The 14,837-nt window shown below is 34.2% G+C and overlaps 1 protein-coding gene across 1 annotated transcript in view; it reads left to right on the forward strand.

Moving 5' to 3' along the window:
- The window catches only part of JhI-21 (Juvenile hormone Inducible-21), a 101,996-nt gene that overhangs the window by 44,753 nt on the left and 42,406 nt on the right, over positions 1-14,837 (forward strand). The window contains exons 2-3 of the mRNA XM_072540885.1: positions 1,421-1,645; positions 10,439-10,564. Coding sequence (XP_072396986.1) covers positions 1,421-1,645; positions 10,439-10,564 — 351 coding nt within the window. The remainder of the gene's footprint in view (positions 1-1,420; positions 1,646-10,438; positions 10,565-14,837) is intronic.

Raw genomic sequence — 14,837 nt, forward strand, 5'->3', positions numbered from 1 at the left:
TCATTGGACCCTACTATTTCGAAGGTAATTTAAACGGACCAGCATACCTTCAGTTTTTAAGTGGGTATCTCGTACCTACTTTAGTTAATTTATTCCCCAGTATAATTAATCTTGGAGGTTTTGATAAAAGTTTATGGTTTCAACAGGATGGTGCGCCTCCGCATTACGCTTTAGATGTTCGAAGGTATAATACCTAAACGAAATTTTCCCGAACAGGTGGATTGGACATATTGAATGGCCAGTGAGGTCGCCAGACCTCAATCATGTGGGATTTTATGTGGGGTCATTTAAAGAATGTTGTTTATAAAACGAAACTTACAAATATTGGAGACTTAAAAACAAGAATTCGTAAAGAAATAAACAATATTTCTCAAGAAAGCATAAACAAGGTTCTACAAGAATTTGTACAACGTTTGGGTTACTGTCAAATACAACAAGGGCTACAATTCGAACATTTAAGATTAAGTCATGTATTACTTACTTGATTACTTTCAAGTTATTTATTATAATTTATTAATATTATAAATCAATAAGAATTAATTTTCTAAGCGCATATCTTTCAAATTATATTCTTTAGACCCCCAATATTATACTTTTTTGGAATCAGCTCATTTTTATCGATCTAAAAATGCCCTAAAATACAGGGCGTTTCATTAAAAAAAAAAAGAGCCGATGACGTCATCACTGTAATGTGTATCACCTTGTATAAAGAAATTTTATTGTAAAATGTAGAACATTAAATTTAAAAATCGACGTGTTTTAGATTTTTTTAAAAAGGCTTTTCATTTAGGAAATATCGAATTTATTCCATACTTACGGACACACTGTAGAATAATTATACATGTCCAAATAAATATATTTTTTAGCACACATACATATCTTTTAGCTTGGGGTATATGGCATTCTAAAACACGGGATATCTCAATTTAATCTATCACTCTGGCGCCGGGAATATGTAATATTTCCTTCATTTAGACGTACGACTAAGAATTTTTAATATGTCAGACAGACCAACGAGTCAAATTATGAACTTAGAAGTACACCAAAAAGACAAGAAATATGTTTTAAAATTTCTTAAGAGGCCCTATTTTATCCAGTAACATTTTTTTTTAAATCCTTTGATATTATTGGAAGAAGACTAACCAATCCTCTGCAGGAGGATTGGTTAGTCTTCTTCCTAGTCAGAATTGCTTTAAGCTTCTGTGTTTTTAGTGCAACCTTTTTTTTTGGAAAGTTCTTCTTTGAAAATGCTTGCGATAAACAAGTTGTAGTTTGGGGAATTTTTATATTGACATAGTTGGGTAATATTTTGTTCCACTTATTTTACAGTAAATTTATCTTTAATTTAAAACATAACGTGCAACGAGAATTATATTTCATCGTAAATTTCTTTTACTCTATATAATATATTTTTTTCCAGAGTTGGGAACTTCTGTAACAAGATCAGGAGGAGACTACGCTTACATATATGTTGCATTTGGCCCCCTGGGAGCGTTTCTTATGTTATGGATTTCATTGCTTATCATAAGACCAACAACACAAGCTATTGTTGCCATAACATTTGCGGAATATGCTGCCAAACCATTTTTCCCGGAGTGCAAGCCACCTGAAAATGCTATCAGATTATTAGCAGCTGTTTGTCTATGTAAGTACTAATTATTTATCGAATTAATATTGTACAACTGTGTGTATTTTTTTAAGATGCTTTTTTTGTATTACTATTATACGTATAATGCCTCTGTATATTCGCTTATGCGTATTTCTTCCTACCATTGAAATAAATCTCTACTGTATTTTATTTTATTTCGGTTTGCCCTTTATGAGTACAAGAAACCAGTTCACCACGAATTTTTGCTTATTTGAGGAGATATGTTGGAATGCAACTTTGAAATTCCGCATGTCTTTCTTACATCTTTTTTCATTGTCTGTTTTGCCTTGAAATTTATAGAAGACACAGATTAAAGCAAAAATCTAAATTTTGGTTTCGTCAACCAAGAAATCTTCGCATTTCTGCTTTGGTATTTTATTCTGAGATGTCTCTATAGTCAAATGAAGCCATTTTATTTTTGCTTCTTTTGACGTAAAAGATTTGATTTTACTTTTAGAGCTTCTGTACCAGTCGCTCTGATGAATCCTGGTAGGATGAAATACGTATAAGCGAATACACAGACTCACTATACGTGAAATTAAATCTTAACTGTCTTTCCTTTTAAAGAATTTTCCTTTAAGATGTAAATAACATGTTCTGCTGTTTATGGGTTTAAAGTTAAGGACTAATTGCTTTAAAAAAATCCACAAGGAAAATAATTCCTGTAGCTGGCTGTATACCACGTATAACAAAAGAGGTTAGTCTTTGTATGTGGGTATATTTTATTTTATAAAAACCCTTAAAAGGGCAACATTACAAGCACGAACGTTTTCGGAACAACTGTTCCATCATCAGGTGTAAAATGCCTAAAATAAGTATAAACCATTTAATTACAGCAAACGTGGTTTAAAATTTTGACTAAGGTTAAAAACAATAAAATGGTTATACTTACAGGTTAACATGCCTGAGCCACCAAAATATTTGGGTAAAAACCCTTTAAAATGAAAAATGTTACCAAAGATTGTACATGATGTTTATAATATTATGTGATGTTTAATATTTTAATTAGATTTTACTTCAGGTAACATACACCCATGCTTAAGTGAGTTCCAGTGTCCGGAGAGTAAACCTCTTCAAACGGACTACGGTTGGCAACTGATTGATGAAATACTCATGAGCGGTGTCAAAAACAAAATGTCAGTGAACCATGAAACAGTGTTGGTTAAACATTATATTACTACAGCCAAAAGATTAAAAAACTTTGATGATGTTAAAATGATAACAGTAATCCAGGTGTTGGGATTTAAAAATTGTTCTATAATTATTTAATATTGGATGTAAAAGATGTAAATTACTGGTGTTGTTGAAGGTCATGTTTAAGAGGATGACGTATGCATTAGGCAGCTTATGTTACTCTTTATCGTATGGAGTGTGGTCTAAAAGGTGTAATTTGAGAAGAATTAGCTGAAATATATGGAAATGTCCTTTTATGTTGCTAACATCTAGGACAAGGAAAAATAAATAATATATATTTGTAGCTAATGTAAGACTTTTTTAGTAGATGAAATTGTTTAATACTGCTAGTATCGTAAAAAAAATTTTTTGTAATATAAGTGAGTCCAATAGATTGAGAAAAAATGATTGAAAATCTTCCGGCTGAAGGAATTAAAGTTATAATATATGTGATTAAATTTAAAAATTTTTTTTGGGAAGACTGAGATCCTCAGAGACCTGGCAGGAATAAAAGTAAATGGAATGACTAAAGAATAAAGGAGAGTGGGTTAAAGGGAAATGAATGAGTTAATCAACAAAATTAGAGATGATAGAGGTCCTTCATGCTTAAAGCATCTAGCACCCTGAACAAAATATATTTTGGTTATATTAAAATCCGATACATAAAAGCCTGAAATTTAATTTGTGAGTATGGTGTACTAAGTTGTTGACTAAGAGAGGGGGGAGCAATGGTTGATTAAAGGTTTAGGTAAAGTGGGAGAAAGTGAATTCTGATGAATTGCTGGATTGTGTTTAAATGTTTACTGAGTTGTGTTGTAAATGTTTTCTTTGTTACATAATATACCCCAAAAAAATTTTCTAAAATTAGATCTATATGAAGACTTGGAAATAGTCAAGGAAAAGCAAAGAAGCCCCAACTGCGTTAATCGCCATGTATCTTTCAACCGTGACTTTCAACCCTTACACCGACAACTCTTCTCATAACCCACACTTCCCAAATTTACCCCATCTTCTTCATCTGTCCTTCCTCTATAAATGTCAACACCTTAATCCTTCTCAACAATTGTTGTTTTTTAAAACAATCATTCTCTCTACACTACTGTCACAACACTCCCTCCAAAAGAATTTTTCAGCCCCCTATTGTTAACATCATATCTTTTATACCTCACTATTTCATTATTTTACAATCTTCACGTTTTCACCATATTCCTGTCCATTCTTTTTTCTTTTGCTAGTTCTCTGTCTTTTCATATATCTTCCATCCACCCATTAGTTCTAAACTCAGTAAACATTTAAACACAATCCAGCAATTCATCAGAATTCACTTTCTCCCACTTTACCTAAACCTTTAATCAACCATTGCTCCCCCCTCTCTTAGTCAACAACTTAGTACACCATACTCACAAATTAAATTTCAGGCTTTTATGTATCGGATTTTAATATAACCAAAATATATTTTGTTCAGGGTGCTAGATGCTTTAAGCATGAAGGACCTCTATCATCTCTAATTTTGTTGATTAACTCATTCATTTCCCTTTAACCCACTCTCCTTTATTCTTTAGTCATTCCATTTACTTTTATTCCTGCCAGGTCTCTGAGGATCTCAGTCTTCCCAAAAAAAAAATTTTTAAATTTAATCACATATATTATAACTTTAATTCCTTCAGCCGGAAGATTTTCAATCATTTTTTCTCAATCTATTGGACTCACTTATATTACAAAAAAATTTTTTTACGATACTAGCAGTATTAAACAATTTCATCTACTAAAAAAGTCTTACATTAGCTACAAATATATATTATTTATTTTTCCTTGTCCTAGATGTTAGCAACATAAAAGGACATTTCCATATATTTCAGCTAATTCTTCTCAAATTACACCTTTTAGACCACACTCCATACGATAAAGAGTAACATAAGCTGCCTAATGCATACGTCATCCTCTTAAACATGACCTTCAACAACACCAGTAATTTACATCTTTTACATCCAATATTAAATAATTATAGAAAAATTTTTAAATCCCAACACCTGGATTACTGTTATCATTTTAACATCATCAAAGTTTTTTAATCTTTTGGCTGTAGTAATATAATGTTTAACCAACACTGTTTCATGGTTCACTGACATTTTGTTTTTGACACCGCTCATGAGTATTTCATCAATCAGTTGCCAACCGTAGTCCGTTTGAAGAGGTTTACTCTCCGGACACTGGAACTCACTTAAGCATGGGTGTATGTTACCTGAAGTAAAATCTAATTAAAATATTAAACATCACATAATATTATAAACATCATGTACAATCTTTGGTAACATTTTTCATTTTAAAGGGTTTTTACCCAAATATTTTGGTGGCTCAGGCATGTTAACCTGTAAGTATAACCATTTTATTGTTTTTAACCTTAGTCAAAATTTTAAACCACGTTTGCTGTAATTAAATGGTTTATACTTATTTTAGGCATTTTAAACCTGATGATGGAACAGTTGTTCCGAAAACGTTCGTGCTTGTAATGTTGCCCTTTTAAGGGTTTTTATAAAATAAAATATACCCACATACAAAGACTAACCTCTTTTCTTTTTTTTTTAATTGCTTTACTTTTTTACTGACTAGAGAACCAGTATTAAACTCGTGTCGGAGGATATTTCTGCCATAGTACGAGGTCTGGCTATTAAATAACGAGACTGCGCGCAGAAGGCTTCCTAGAGGGGAAGAGTGGGAAACGAATGCAACATTGGATAGCTGGAAGTATCTACTCCTACTCTTTCAGTACGAAAACACGTTTTTGTCGCTGTACTAGTATTTTTTCTGTAGAGGTTAGAAAATAACGTGTTTTTTTCTCGTACCGGTAACTATGTCTGACGAAAAACATGAGCAACGGATTAATGTGAAATTTCTCGTTAAATTAAAAAAAAACTCCGACTGAGTGCTATAATTGGTTGAAAGAGGCCTATAGTGAGAATTCTCTATCTCGTACGCGTGTTTTCGAATGATATAAAAGGTTTTCTGAAGGCCGAGAGATCGCCGAAGATGACCAACGTCCAGGTCGACCTGTCTCTGTTTCAGCTCCGCAAACAGTGACCAAAATAAATGAAATTGTGCGCGGAGATCGTCAAATGAGCATTCGGTTGATTGCTGAGACTGTAAAGGCCGATAAAGAAACTGTCAGAAAAAATTTTACATGACGAATTGAACATGAAGAAAGTCTGTGCGATGTTGGTCCCAAAAAGATTGACCCCTGACCAAAAGCTCGTCCGTCAACAGATCTGCTCAGATTTTCTTGAGAGGTTACATGAAGAGCCTGAATTAATGGAAAACATCATCACTTGCGATGAAACCTGGATATTCAAATACTATGTTGAAACTAAGCGACAATCCATGCACTGGAAAACTCCTGCATCGAAGAGAAGAAAATGAATGAAAAAGAATGAAAAAAGCAAGGATGTCAAAATCAAAATTTAAAGCCATGCTAATCGTTTTTTTTTTCGACATTAACGGCATCGTGATGGCTGAATGGGTTCCAGAGGGTCAAACTGTAAGCCAAATTTACTATTTGAAAGTTTTGGCAATGCTGAGAGAGCGAGTTTGTAAGAAACGGCCGGCGTTGTGGAAAAACAAGCCGTGGATCTTGCACCATGACAACGCACCTGCCCATAACGCGCTGTCTCTGAAGCGGTATTTAGCCGCTAGAGGCATTCCAGTGCTCGAAAATCCGCCGTACTCGCCTGATTTAGGACCCTGTGACTTTTTTCTGTTTCCGAAGATCAAGTCTGCCTTAAAAGGAATCCTGTTCGAGTCGATGGAAGAGGTGAAGCGAAAAACGGCGGAGCTCCTGAAAGGTCTAACAAAAGAAGACTTCCAGCATTGCTTTGACCAATGAAAAAAAGGAATGGAACGGTGTGTGGCGAGGAAAGGGGAATATATTGAAGGAGAGCATTCGATTGTAGAATAATGTTTAAAATAAAACTCTTTTTCATAAGCAGTCTCGTTATTTAATAGCCAGACCTCGAATATACTTCAGTCCCTTCTCTCGATAATTTCTCATCTGTTGAATCGCTATTACATAGGCTTTCATTTTATCCTGTTATTGTCACCGTTTTTGTATGTTCCATATGTAGATCCGTAAATCATTATCTCTTTGTCGTTTGCTAGTTCTTCGTGAATTAAACAATCCTGCTGTTCCTCTTTGTGCTCTCATAACAATAGTTTTCTTCAAGGGAAGAGGTCGTTAACATGTTGCCCAACCCTCTAATCATAGGACCATTTCTCTTACACTCATTTGCACTGACCCCACTTAAGTTGGTTACCAGAATCTTCCACAGAGTTACTGAGATTACCGGGATTCACCACGTGGAGGTGAGAGTCGGAATTGTTTAGGAGAGGCTAGTGACGCTAACAGGATACAGTAAGCTGTAAGATCATAACTCGGAAGGTTTTCCTTAAAGCTTCTAGCTTCCTAGAATATTTCCTAATCAGAAAGTCTTTAAAAAATAACCTTTTCTTTATACTAATTAGCTAAATTTTTGTAGCACAAAATTTCTAAACAAATATATCGACGTCTTAGAACCCAATCAATGTAATATTTATGTTAATAGCTAACTAGTAGATAGTTAACAATACTCAAGAAACGAAAATTTACTCAAATACTTGGAAATAATCACCCACAACCAATATATACCAACAAATAACCTTTTCTTTATACTAATTTGCTAAATTTTTGTAACACAAAATTTCTAAACAAATATATCGACGTCTTAGAACCCAATCAATGTAATATTTCTGTTAATAGCTAACTAGTAGATAGTTAACAATACTCAAGAAACGAAAATTTACTCAAAAACTTGAAAATAATCACCCACAACCAACAATTTCCCAAATCAGCTCCCGAAACAACTATTGGAGTCACATTTTGGCTACGAAACACCCATAATAACAATCATCATTATCATCCAGCTTTCATTTATCACGTCCACTGCTGGACATATGCCTCCCTTAAACTCCTCCATTCTTTGCCATTTTGTGCTCTTTAATGCCAATTTTTCGTGATACGCCTGATGTCGTCAGCCCAACGTGTAGTTTGCCCTCTACTACGTTTGTCTCCTCTTGGCATCCAATATGTAATTTTGCTCGTCCATCGTAAGTCATGCATTCTCGCTACATGGCCTGCCCAATTCCATTTTAGTTCCGCTATGCGTTCTACAAGATCAGCAATACTCGTTCTTCTTCGCAGATCTTCGTTTCTTATTCGGTCCCGCAATGACCGTCCCATTCGTCTCTGTGCCACTCTTAATTTCGAAGCCGTAGTCTTGGTTAGAGTCATAATTTCCGCCCCATAGGTCATGAACGGTAATACGCATTGGTCAAATACTTTTCTTTTGAGGCTAATTGGTATGTTGGCCCTAAGCGTGTCTCGCAGTTTTCGCATGTTTGTTTATCCCTGCTGATTCTTATTTCGTGACTCAAATATATACATATATATATATATATATATATATATATATATATATATATATATATATATATATATATATATATTTCTCCACCAGTTCTACCACTTTGTTTTGAATAGTTAAATGGTTATTGGGGACCATATTTGTCATGAACTTAGTTTTGGACAAATTCATTCTGAGGCCCACCTTCGAACATGCAAAGTCCAATTTATTTATATCTGTGGCTTCTCCTAAATTATCTCTGATAAGGACAACGCCATCTGCGAAACGGAGGAGTTTTTCTCTGTGGTCCCAATTGACGATCTTAAAGGCATACTCTAATGCCGTTATGAATAATTTCGGTGAAAATGTATCTCCTTGCCTTATCCCACGTTTTATTTTTATTGGTCGGGTTTTTTCGTGTATCTTAACAGTCATAGTGGCATTTTTGTAAATATTGTAAATAAGTTCACTATACCTATGGTGATTGTCATTCATTGCTTCTATAAGGCTGTCTATTTCGATCGTGTCGAACGCTTTATGAAAATCTATGAAAATGAGGTCAAGAGGTTTATTGTATTCTATAGATTTTTCAATGAGCGTCTTTACTATATGGAGGTGATCATTGGTACGATAAGTTGATCGGAATCCTGCCTGCTCTTTTGGTTGGTAGAAATCTAATTTTTTCTTCAATCTTGATGTCATTAACCTAGTGAAGAGCTTGTATATGTGGTTCAACAGGCTAATAGGTTTATAATTCTCTAGGCCCGTTTTACCTCATTTTTTATGTCAAAGGATGGTTATAGCATCGTTCCATTCTTTGGGCACCTCTCTTTGTTGCAAACATAGATTAAACAGTTTCTGTAATTAATTTAATATATCTCATCAATTTACGATAGCTTCTATTACAATTCCATCCCCTCCTGGGGCTTTGTTATTTTTCATTTTTCTTAACGCTTGTTGAATCTCATCTACCTTTATTTCTGGCATTAGTTCGGAACCATGATTCATGACCTTCTTTGAAACGGCTGTTTGTATTCCTGTTTGATCTTCTCGTCTACTTTCATATAATTCCTCGTCGAACTCTTTGACGACCCATATTAACTCGTCTCTACGTGATATTATTTAATTTAGCTTATTTCTTAATTTATGAATTTCGTATTTCCCATTCGTTAGCTTTCTACGTAGAACTTTTAAGCTGTTACTTTCCTGTATAGTACATTTAATATTGAACTTAGTTTATTAGTCTAATTTATTAACTTTATTTATTATAAAAATGTTCTAATACTTAGTTTATTAAAGTCTTTATTTATACAATATTACACTAATTTATTTTACACTATAATTATATAATTTATTTACAACATTTATTACAATTTATATTCCCGACAATACGCGCGTTACATTTAAAAACTCGACTCGATATTATTATTCAGACTAACTAGTACAATGAAAATTCCTGTATATATATTTATTAACCGTTGTTCTGGAGTCCCTTCGAAGCGGGCGGATGTTGACCTGTGCTGACCACTGAACTTACTTAAACGGCATGGAAAGAAGACCGGTTTTATCGTAGGGGAAACTACTAGAAAATTCTTATTAGAATAATAACATGTTTACAGGTTAAATATGAGTCATATTTATCGTAACAATATTATCGGTTTTAAATTTCCTTAAATCTCTCCAGATTGCCTTCGAAACAGTTTTATTCATTTCTCTTAGAGTGTGACTGTCTGCATTCTTCTCATAACAACAATATTGTAGAAAAAATTTCTGCGTATCTTTAGAATTTCAACTTGTATAAATCTATACAAAATAATAATAAATGTAATCATGCAGGAGGTACATAATCATATTCGTCATATTCTGATATAAGAAATTATGTTAATAAACTTCTCATTACATTGTTAAGTTGTAACTATTCAAGAGAGCCGTATCCAGTTCATTTCGTAAATTTATTCAATTCTCTGCTTGTGACAAGTTTAATCAGACTAACTAGTTTAATCTATGATTCGAAGCAGTTTCCGGAAAATCGGGATTTATGTTGAATAGGCAATTAATGACCCTTATAATAAACTTCAAACTCATCTCTGAACATCGTTAAAGATGAATAAGAGGGAACAATAGTCCTTATAGTAACTTCAGATAAATAATGATTTTTAACTTTTGATTGTGTTCTGTTCTCTTTCAGGTCTGTTAACTGCCGTCAACTGTTTGAGTATTAGATGGGCCATGAGAATCCAGGGTGTATTTACTTATGCTAAGATTTTGGCTCTAGTGGGCATTATAATAATGGGAGTATATCACTTAGCAAGTGGTAAGTCTGTAAGTCTGTTAATGTTTCTAAAGCGTAATAAAAATATATTTTTAAAAATCACATAAACATGTTATACAGTAATGATATTATAAATAACACTGGGAACAATTTGATAAAAAAATTTCTGTGGAGTTTGATTTTTGAGCTGTTCTATTACTATTATCCAGATTTAGCCATACGGCTCACACTCCCTCTAAGGGGAAAATTCACTCATTCCAGATACCTACAGTATCAAAAGGATTGAGCTCTGGTGGGACTCTTTCCATGTTATCGAGTCCTAGGTGATTTGGTACGTCGGTGTATCTCCCAAAAATTTTCGAACGAATCTGGACGTCGAAAGTAGCACAGCTTTCTGCATGATCTTATATAGATGTTCATTTAGACCCAGCTTTTTTTATGTTTTCTAGGAGGTTCTTCGGAATGACTCCAGTGGTAGAAAGAATAATAAGTATCGTCTGGGTACTTTCCATTCTCCATTGCCTCCTTATTTGTATTTCCAGATCTCTGTACTTGGCGATCTTTTCGTTGTATTTGTTTGTCTTGTTAGTTTATTAACTAGTACGAGATCTGGTCTACTATGTGCTACAGTTTGGTCTGTGAGCACAGTGCGATCCCAGTGTAGCTTGTAGTTGTCATTCTCAAGCATACTCTCAGGAACGTATTGATAATATGGGAGATGGTTTGTTTGTAGAAGTCCCAGTTTAAAAGCTATCTCTTGATGAAGGATGTTCCCTACTGAGTTATGCCGTTTCTTATATTCAGTTGCAGCAACTGCCTGGCAGCCCCGGTAAGATGTTGGATAGTTTCTTGGACTTGACATCCATATCGGCATTTGTCGTTTTGGACCTGAGGTTCTTTGATGATATATTTCAGGTAATTTTTGTTTGGTATAACCTGATCCTGAATGGCAAGTAATGAACCTTCTGTTTCAGGGAACATCTTTCCTGATGTCAACCATTAGTTCGACGCTATATTGTCGATATAGTTTTGACTGACTTCATTCAGATGTCACCTGTGCAGAGGTTTACCCATCCAGATGCGCATTTTTTCGTTCTTAGTAAGATAGTTTCTTACTAAGTAAGATAGTCTTTTTAGTAAGATAGATTCGTCTGTACCTGAAAATAAGTTCTTAAATTAGTAATCTGTTTTTCTAATTGCTCGCTTAGAGCAATAAGTCCTCGTCCTCCTAAATACCGCGGTTATGTTCTCTCTACTGCACTTCGAGGATGGTGTTTTTGTGCCTTTGTGAGGCACACAACTCTGATGTTAATTCGATTTTCATTTGTTTATGGTCAATTTTCCGCGCTTGCTTTACTCCTAGATATTTATACATGTCATTTTCGCCTATAGCCTCGATGTTTTGGCCATTTTGCATATCGAATCCTCCGGGCTAAATATTTTCCTTGACTATATTTAATACACGACATGTGATTTCGAGTGGAAGCAATTACATAGTTTCAAATCATCCATATACAACAGATGATTAAGCTTCGCCACTACAGTATTGTTGTTTTTAATGCTAAAACCTGAGTCAATGGAGTTCAATAGCTGCAACTTCAAAATCTCGGTGCATGGTTTTCGAAAATGTGGCATTATGCCATTTGATAAAGATTTGTTTCGAGGCCAAGATTTTGCAATCCATGAAAGGTTAGAAACTTCTCTTGTTGATGATAAGAGTAACAACGAAAATAAATCTCCAAATACTATTGAGAAGCCCAAGCACATTATCATTCTACAGGACGTTTCTGTTCAACCTGGCGGAATAACTACCAGTATTGATGAAATAAGCAATTTTGTAAAACCAACTGACTTAAAACCTTTGCCTGTTTTACCTGGTCCATCAGAAATTAAACGAAAGAATTCTGGTACAGCTGCTTTAATTAGTGGATCGCCTTATAAAAAAGGTCTTGAAGAAGCACTATCGCCTAAAACTGCAAGCGGTGTTAAGAAAGTGGTAAACTTTGACTCTAATATATGCAGAAAGTTAAAGAAATTGAAAGAAAAAAATCGGTTGCCTGTAAAGTCGGTTTTACGGGCGAAGATTTTACGTGACAACGTCTTTTTCTCGGTAGAATATTTATTGATATGAATATTATTAAATTGCACAATAGGAACAAGGAATTGAATGAAAATAAGAATTGCACAAATTTTAACTATAGAAATATATTTTGTTTACTAAAACATTGTACATGTAAACTTAAACTTAACTAATTTCTATTTGAGTGATTTTGTTGAGGATAGGACGATGATAGGAGAAATAGCATCGCACCAGCGGACCGATCATGTTTGAGTGGGAGAGAGACGCAAGGCATTCGCCGGTCCGGCGGGCCTCTCTCTCGTTCGCTGACTCATCGTAACAGACGTGAGCGGGCGTTACACTTTTTCATGAGTGACTCCGAGCCACAACCTAATTTAAGACGTTGTCACGTCAAAATAAACACAATGATAATACTAATTTACGCAAAGAATCCAAGCAAAAATGACATATTAAAACACTTATTTGACATTGGTTAAAATAATGAGTTCATGCTTCTTTTCCTATCATTTCACATTTGCTTTTATTGCTTTTTATGTGATATTTTGAAAAAATTGCATATTTTCTTTGTAACTTTTCATTCTTCGTTTGCCTATTCTGTGGGTGCAGGTGATTTAATATGCATACGTTTTATTTCTTGCCTTTCAGCTTTATGGATAATAATATATCTGATGTAGTATTAAACTAAGGATAATGTTAATAAATCTATTTCTATTACTTTGTTTTCTTCTTGTTATTTACAATTTTTTACATTTAAATGTGAATATGTGTCTCCAGGCAAAGTTTTAAATAAAACTTCTGAAGATATATGCTTTGTTTTTGTGTTCTCAATGGATTTAGAGATAAAATATTATATTAATATTTTATTTTTACCAATTAATTGTACTAATCTCACAAGAGATTGTAAAAGCATAAACTTCTTATGCAATCCAAATAGCTTTGTTTTTATAGTAATAAAGTAATATTGCGTTTGTGATAATTTCAACAGAATAAAAATTCAAATGTCGTGGTTGGTTGATGCATAGAGTGTTATAAATGTGGCAAAAGTCAGAATATTAAGATATAAAATTAGTACAGCACTATCATTTTAAATATACAGTCCTCTCTCTCTCTCTCTATAACGAGATGCAAGGGACCGGGAATTTTCATCGTTATAAGGAGAGATCGTTATACAGAGACAAAATTCGGTACTGTAATATTAATATTACTGTACTAAATAACCTATTTTAATTTAAAAAATTTATCAAAACGAATATAAATGAATTAACACTATATTGTACACCACATAGATTTATTAAAGAATAATATAAGCAATACAGTATAAAAAAAAATGACTGTACAATTAAAATATGTGTACTGTACAATAACAAAATAATATGCTACTGTAAAATATATTTAGACTACATTACCAAAAAAGTCTATCACCTTGGTCTGTTTCCGTTTACCTTTCCACAGAACTGACCTGACCTTGTCCTGAAGACGCATAGAATCTTCCACAGCACTCATATCGTCTTCCTGGTGGATGAAGAATTGATGCAGTACTTTTTCCGCATTTAATGCCTGCTGAGGAGTCGGCGCTGGTTCTGGCTCTGCTTCCACTTCTGGGTCACTGTTTTCTTCTTCTTCTACACGAGCTGCTTGTAGGATGTCCTCGTCAGAAAGTCCAGATGTTGTAGCTTCATTTTCATCAACTTCTTAAAAATCTGTTAGCTCTTCCGGTCCATAGATGATAGTAAGTTAAAACAGTCTGGCCCAAACATCGAATGGCAGGTCATCTTCATCATCAGTCAATCCTTGATCTTCCAGCCATCCTGCGTGTTTGAAGGAATGTTTTATTGTATTGCTCGTCACCTCGTCCCAGGATTTACTAATCATTTGGATGGCGTCAAGAATGTTTAGGTTAAGATCGCCATTGTTCTCAACCAATTCCATCAAAGTCTTTTTTCTGTAATGGCTTTTCAAACTCTTGATGACACTTTGGTCCATGGGCTGAAGGACACTCGTTGTGTTTGCTGGCAGAAAACAAAGTTCAATGTTTTGAAGGTCGCACAGTACAGGATGAGCAGGACAATTGTCTACAAGCAGAAGAAATTTTTCCCTTTAAGCTTGATATCCCACTTTCTTATCGATTCTTCAAAAACTTCCGAAGTTATCCACGCACTCTTGTTTGCTTTATAGGTCACCGGTAGATTTTTATGTTTTTAAAGCAACGTGGGTATTTCGATTTCCCTATCACTA

The sequence above is a fragment of the Diabrotica undecimpunctata genome, chromosome 8, assembly GCF_040954645.1.
Source record: "Diabrotica undecimpunctata isolate CICGRU chromosome 8, icDiaUnde3, whole genome shotgun sequence".
Classification (NCBI taxonomy): Eukaryota; Metazoa; Arthropoda; class Insecta; order Coleoptera; family Chrysomelidae; genus Diabrotica; species Diabrotica undecimpunctata.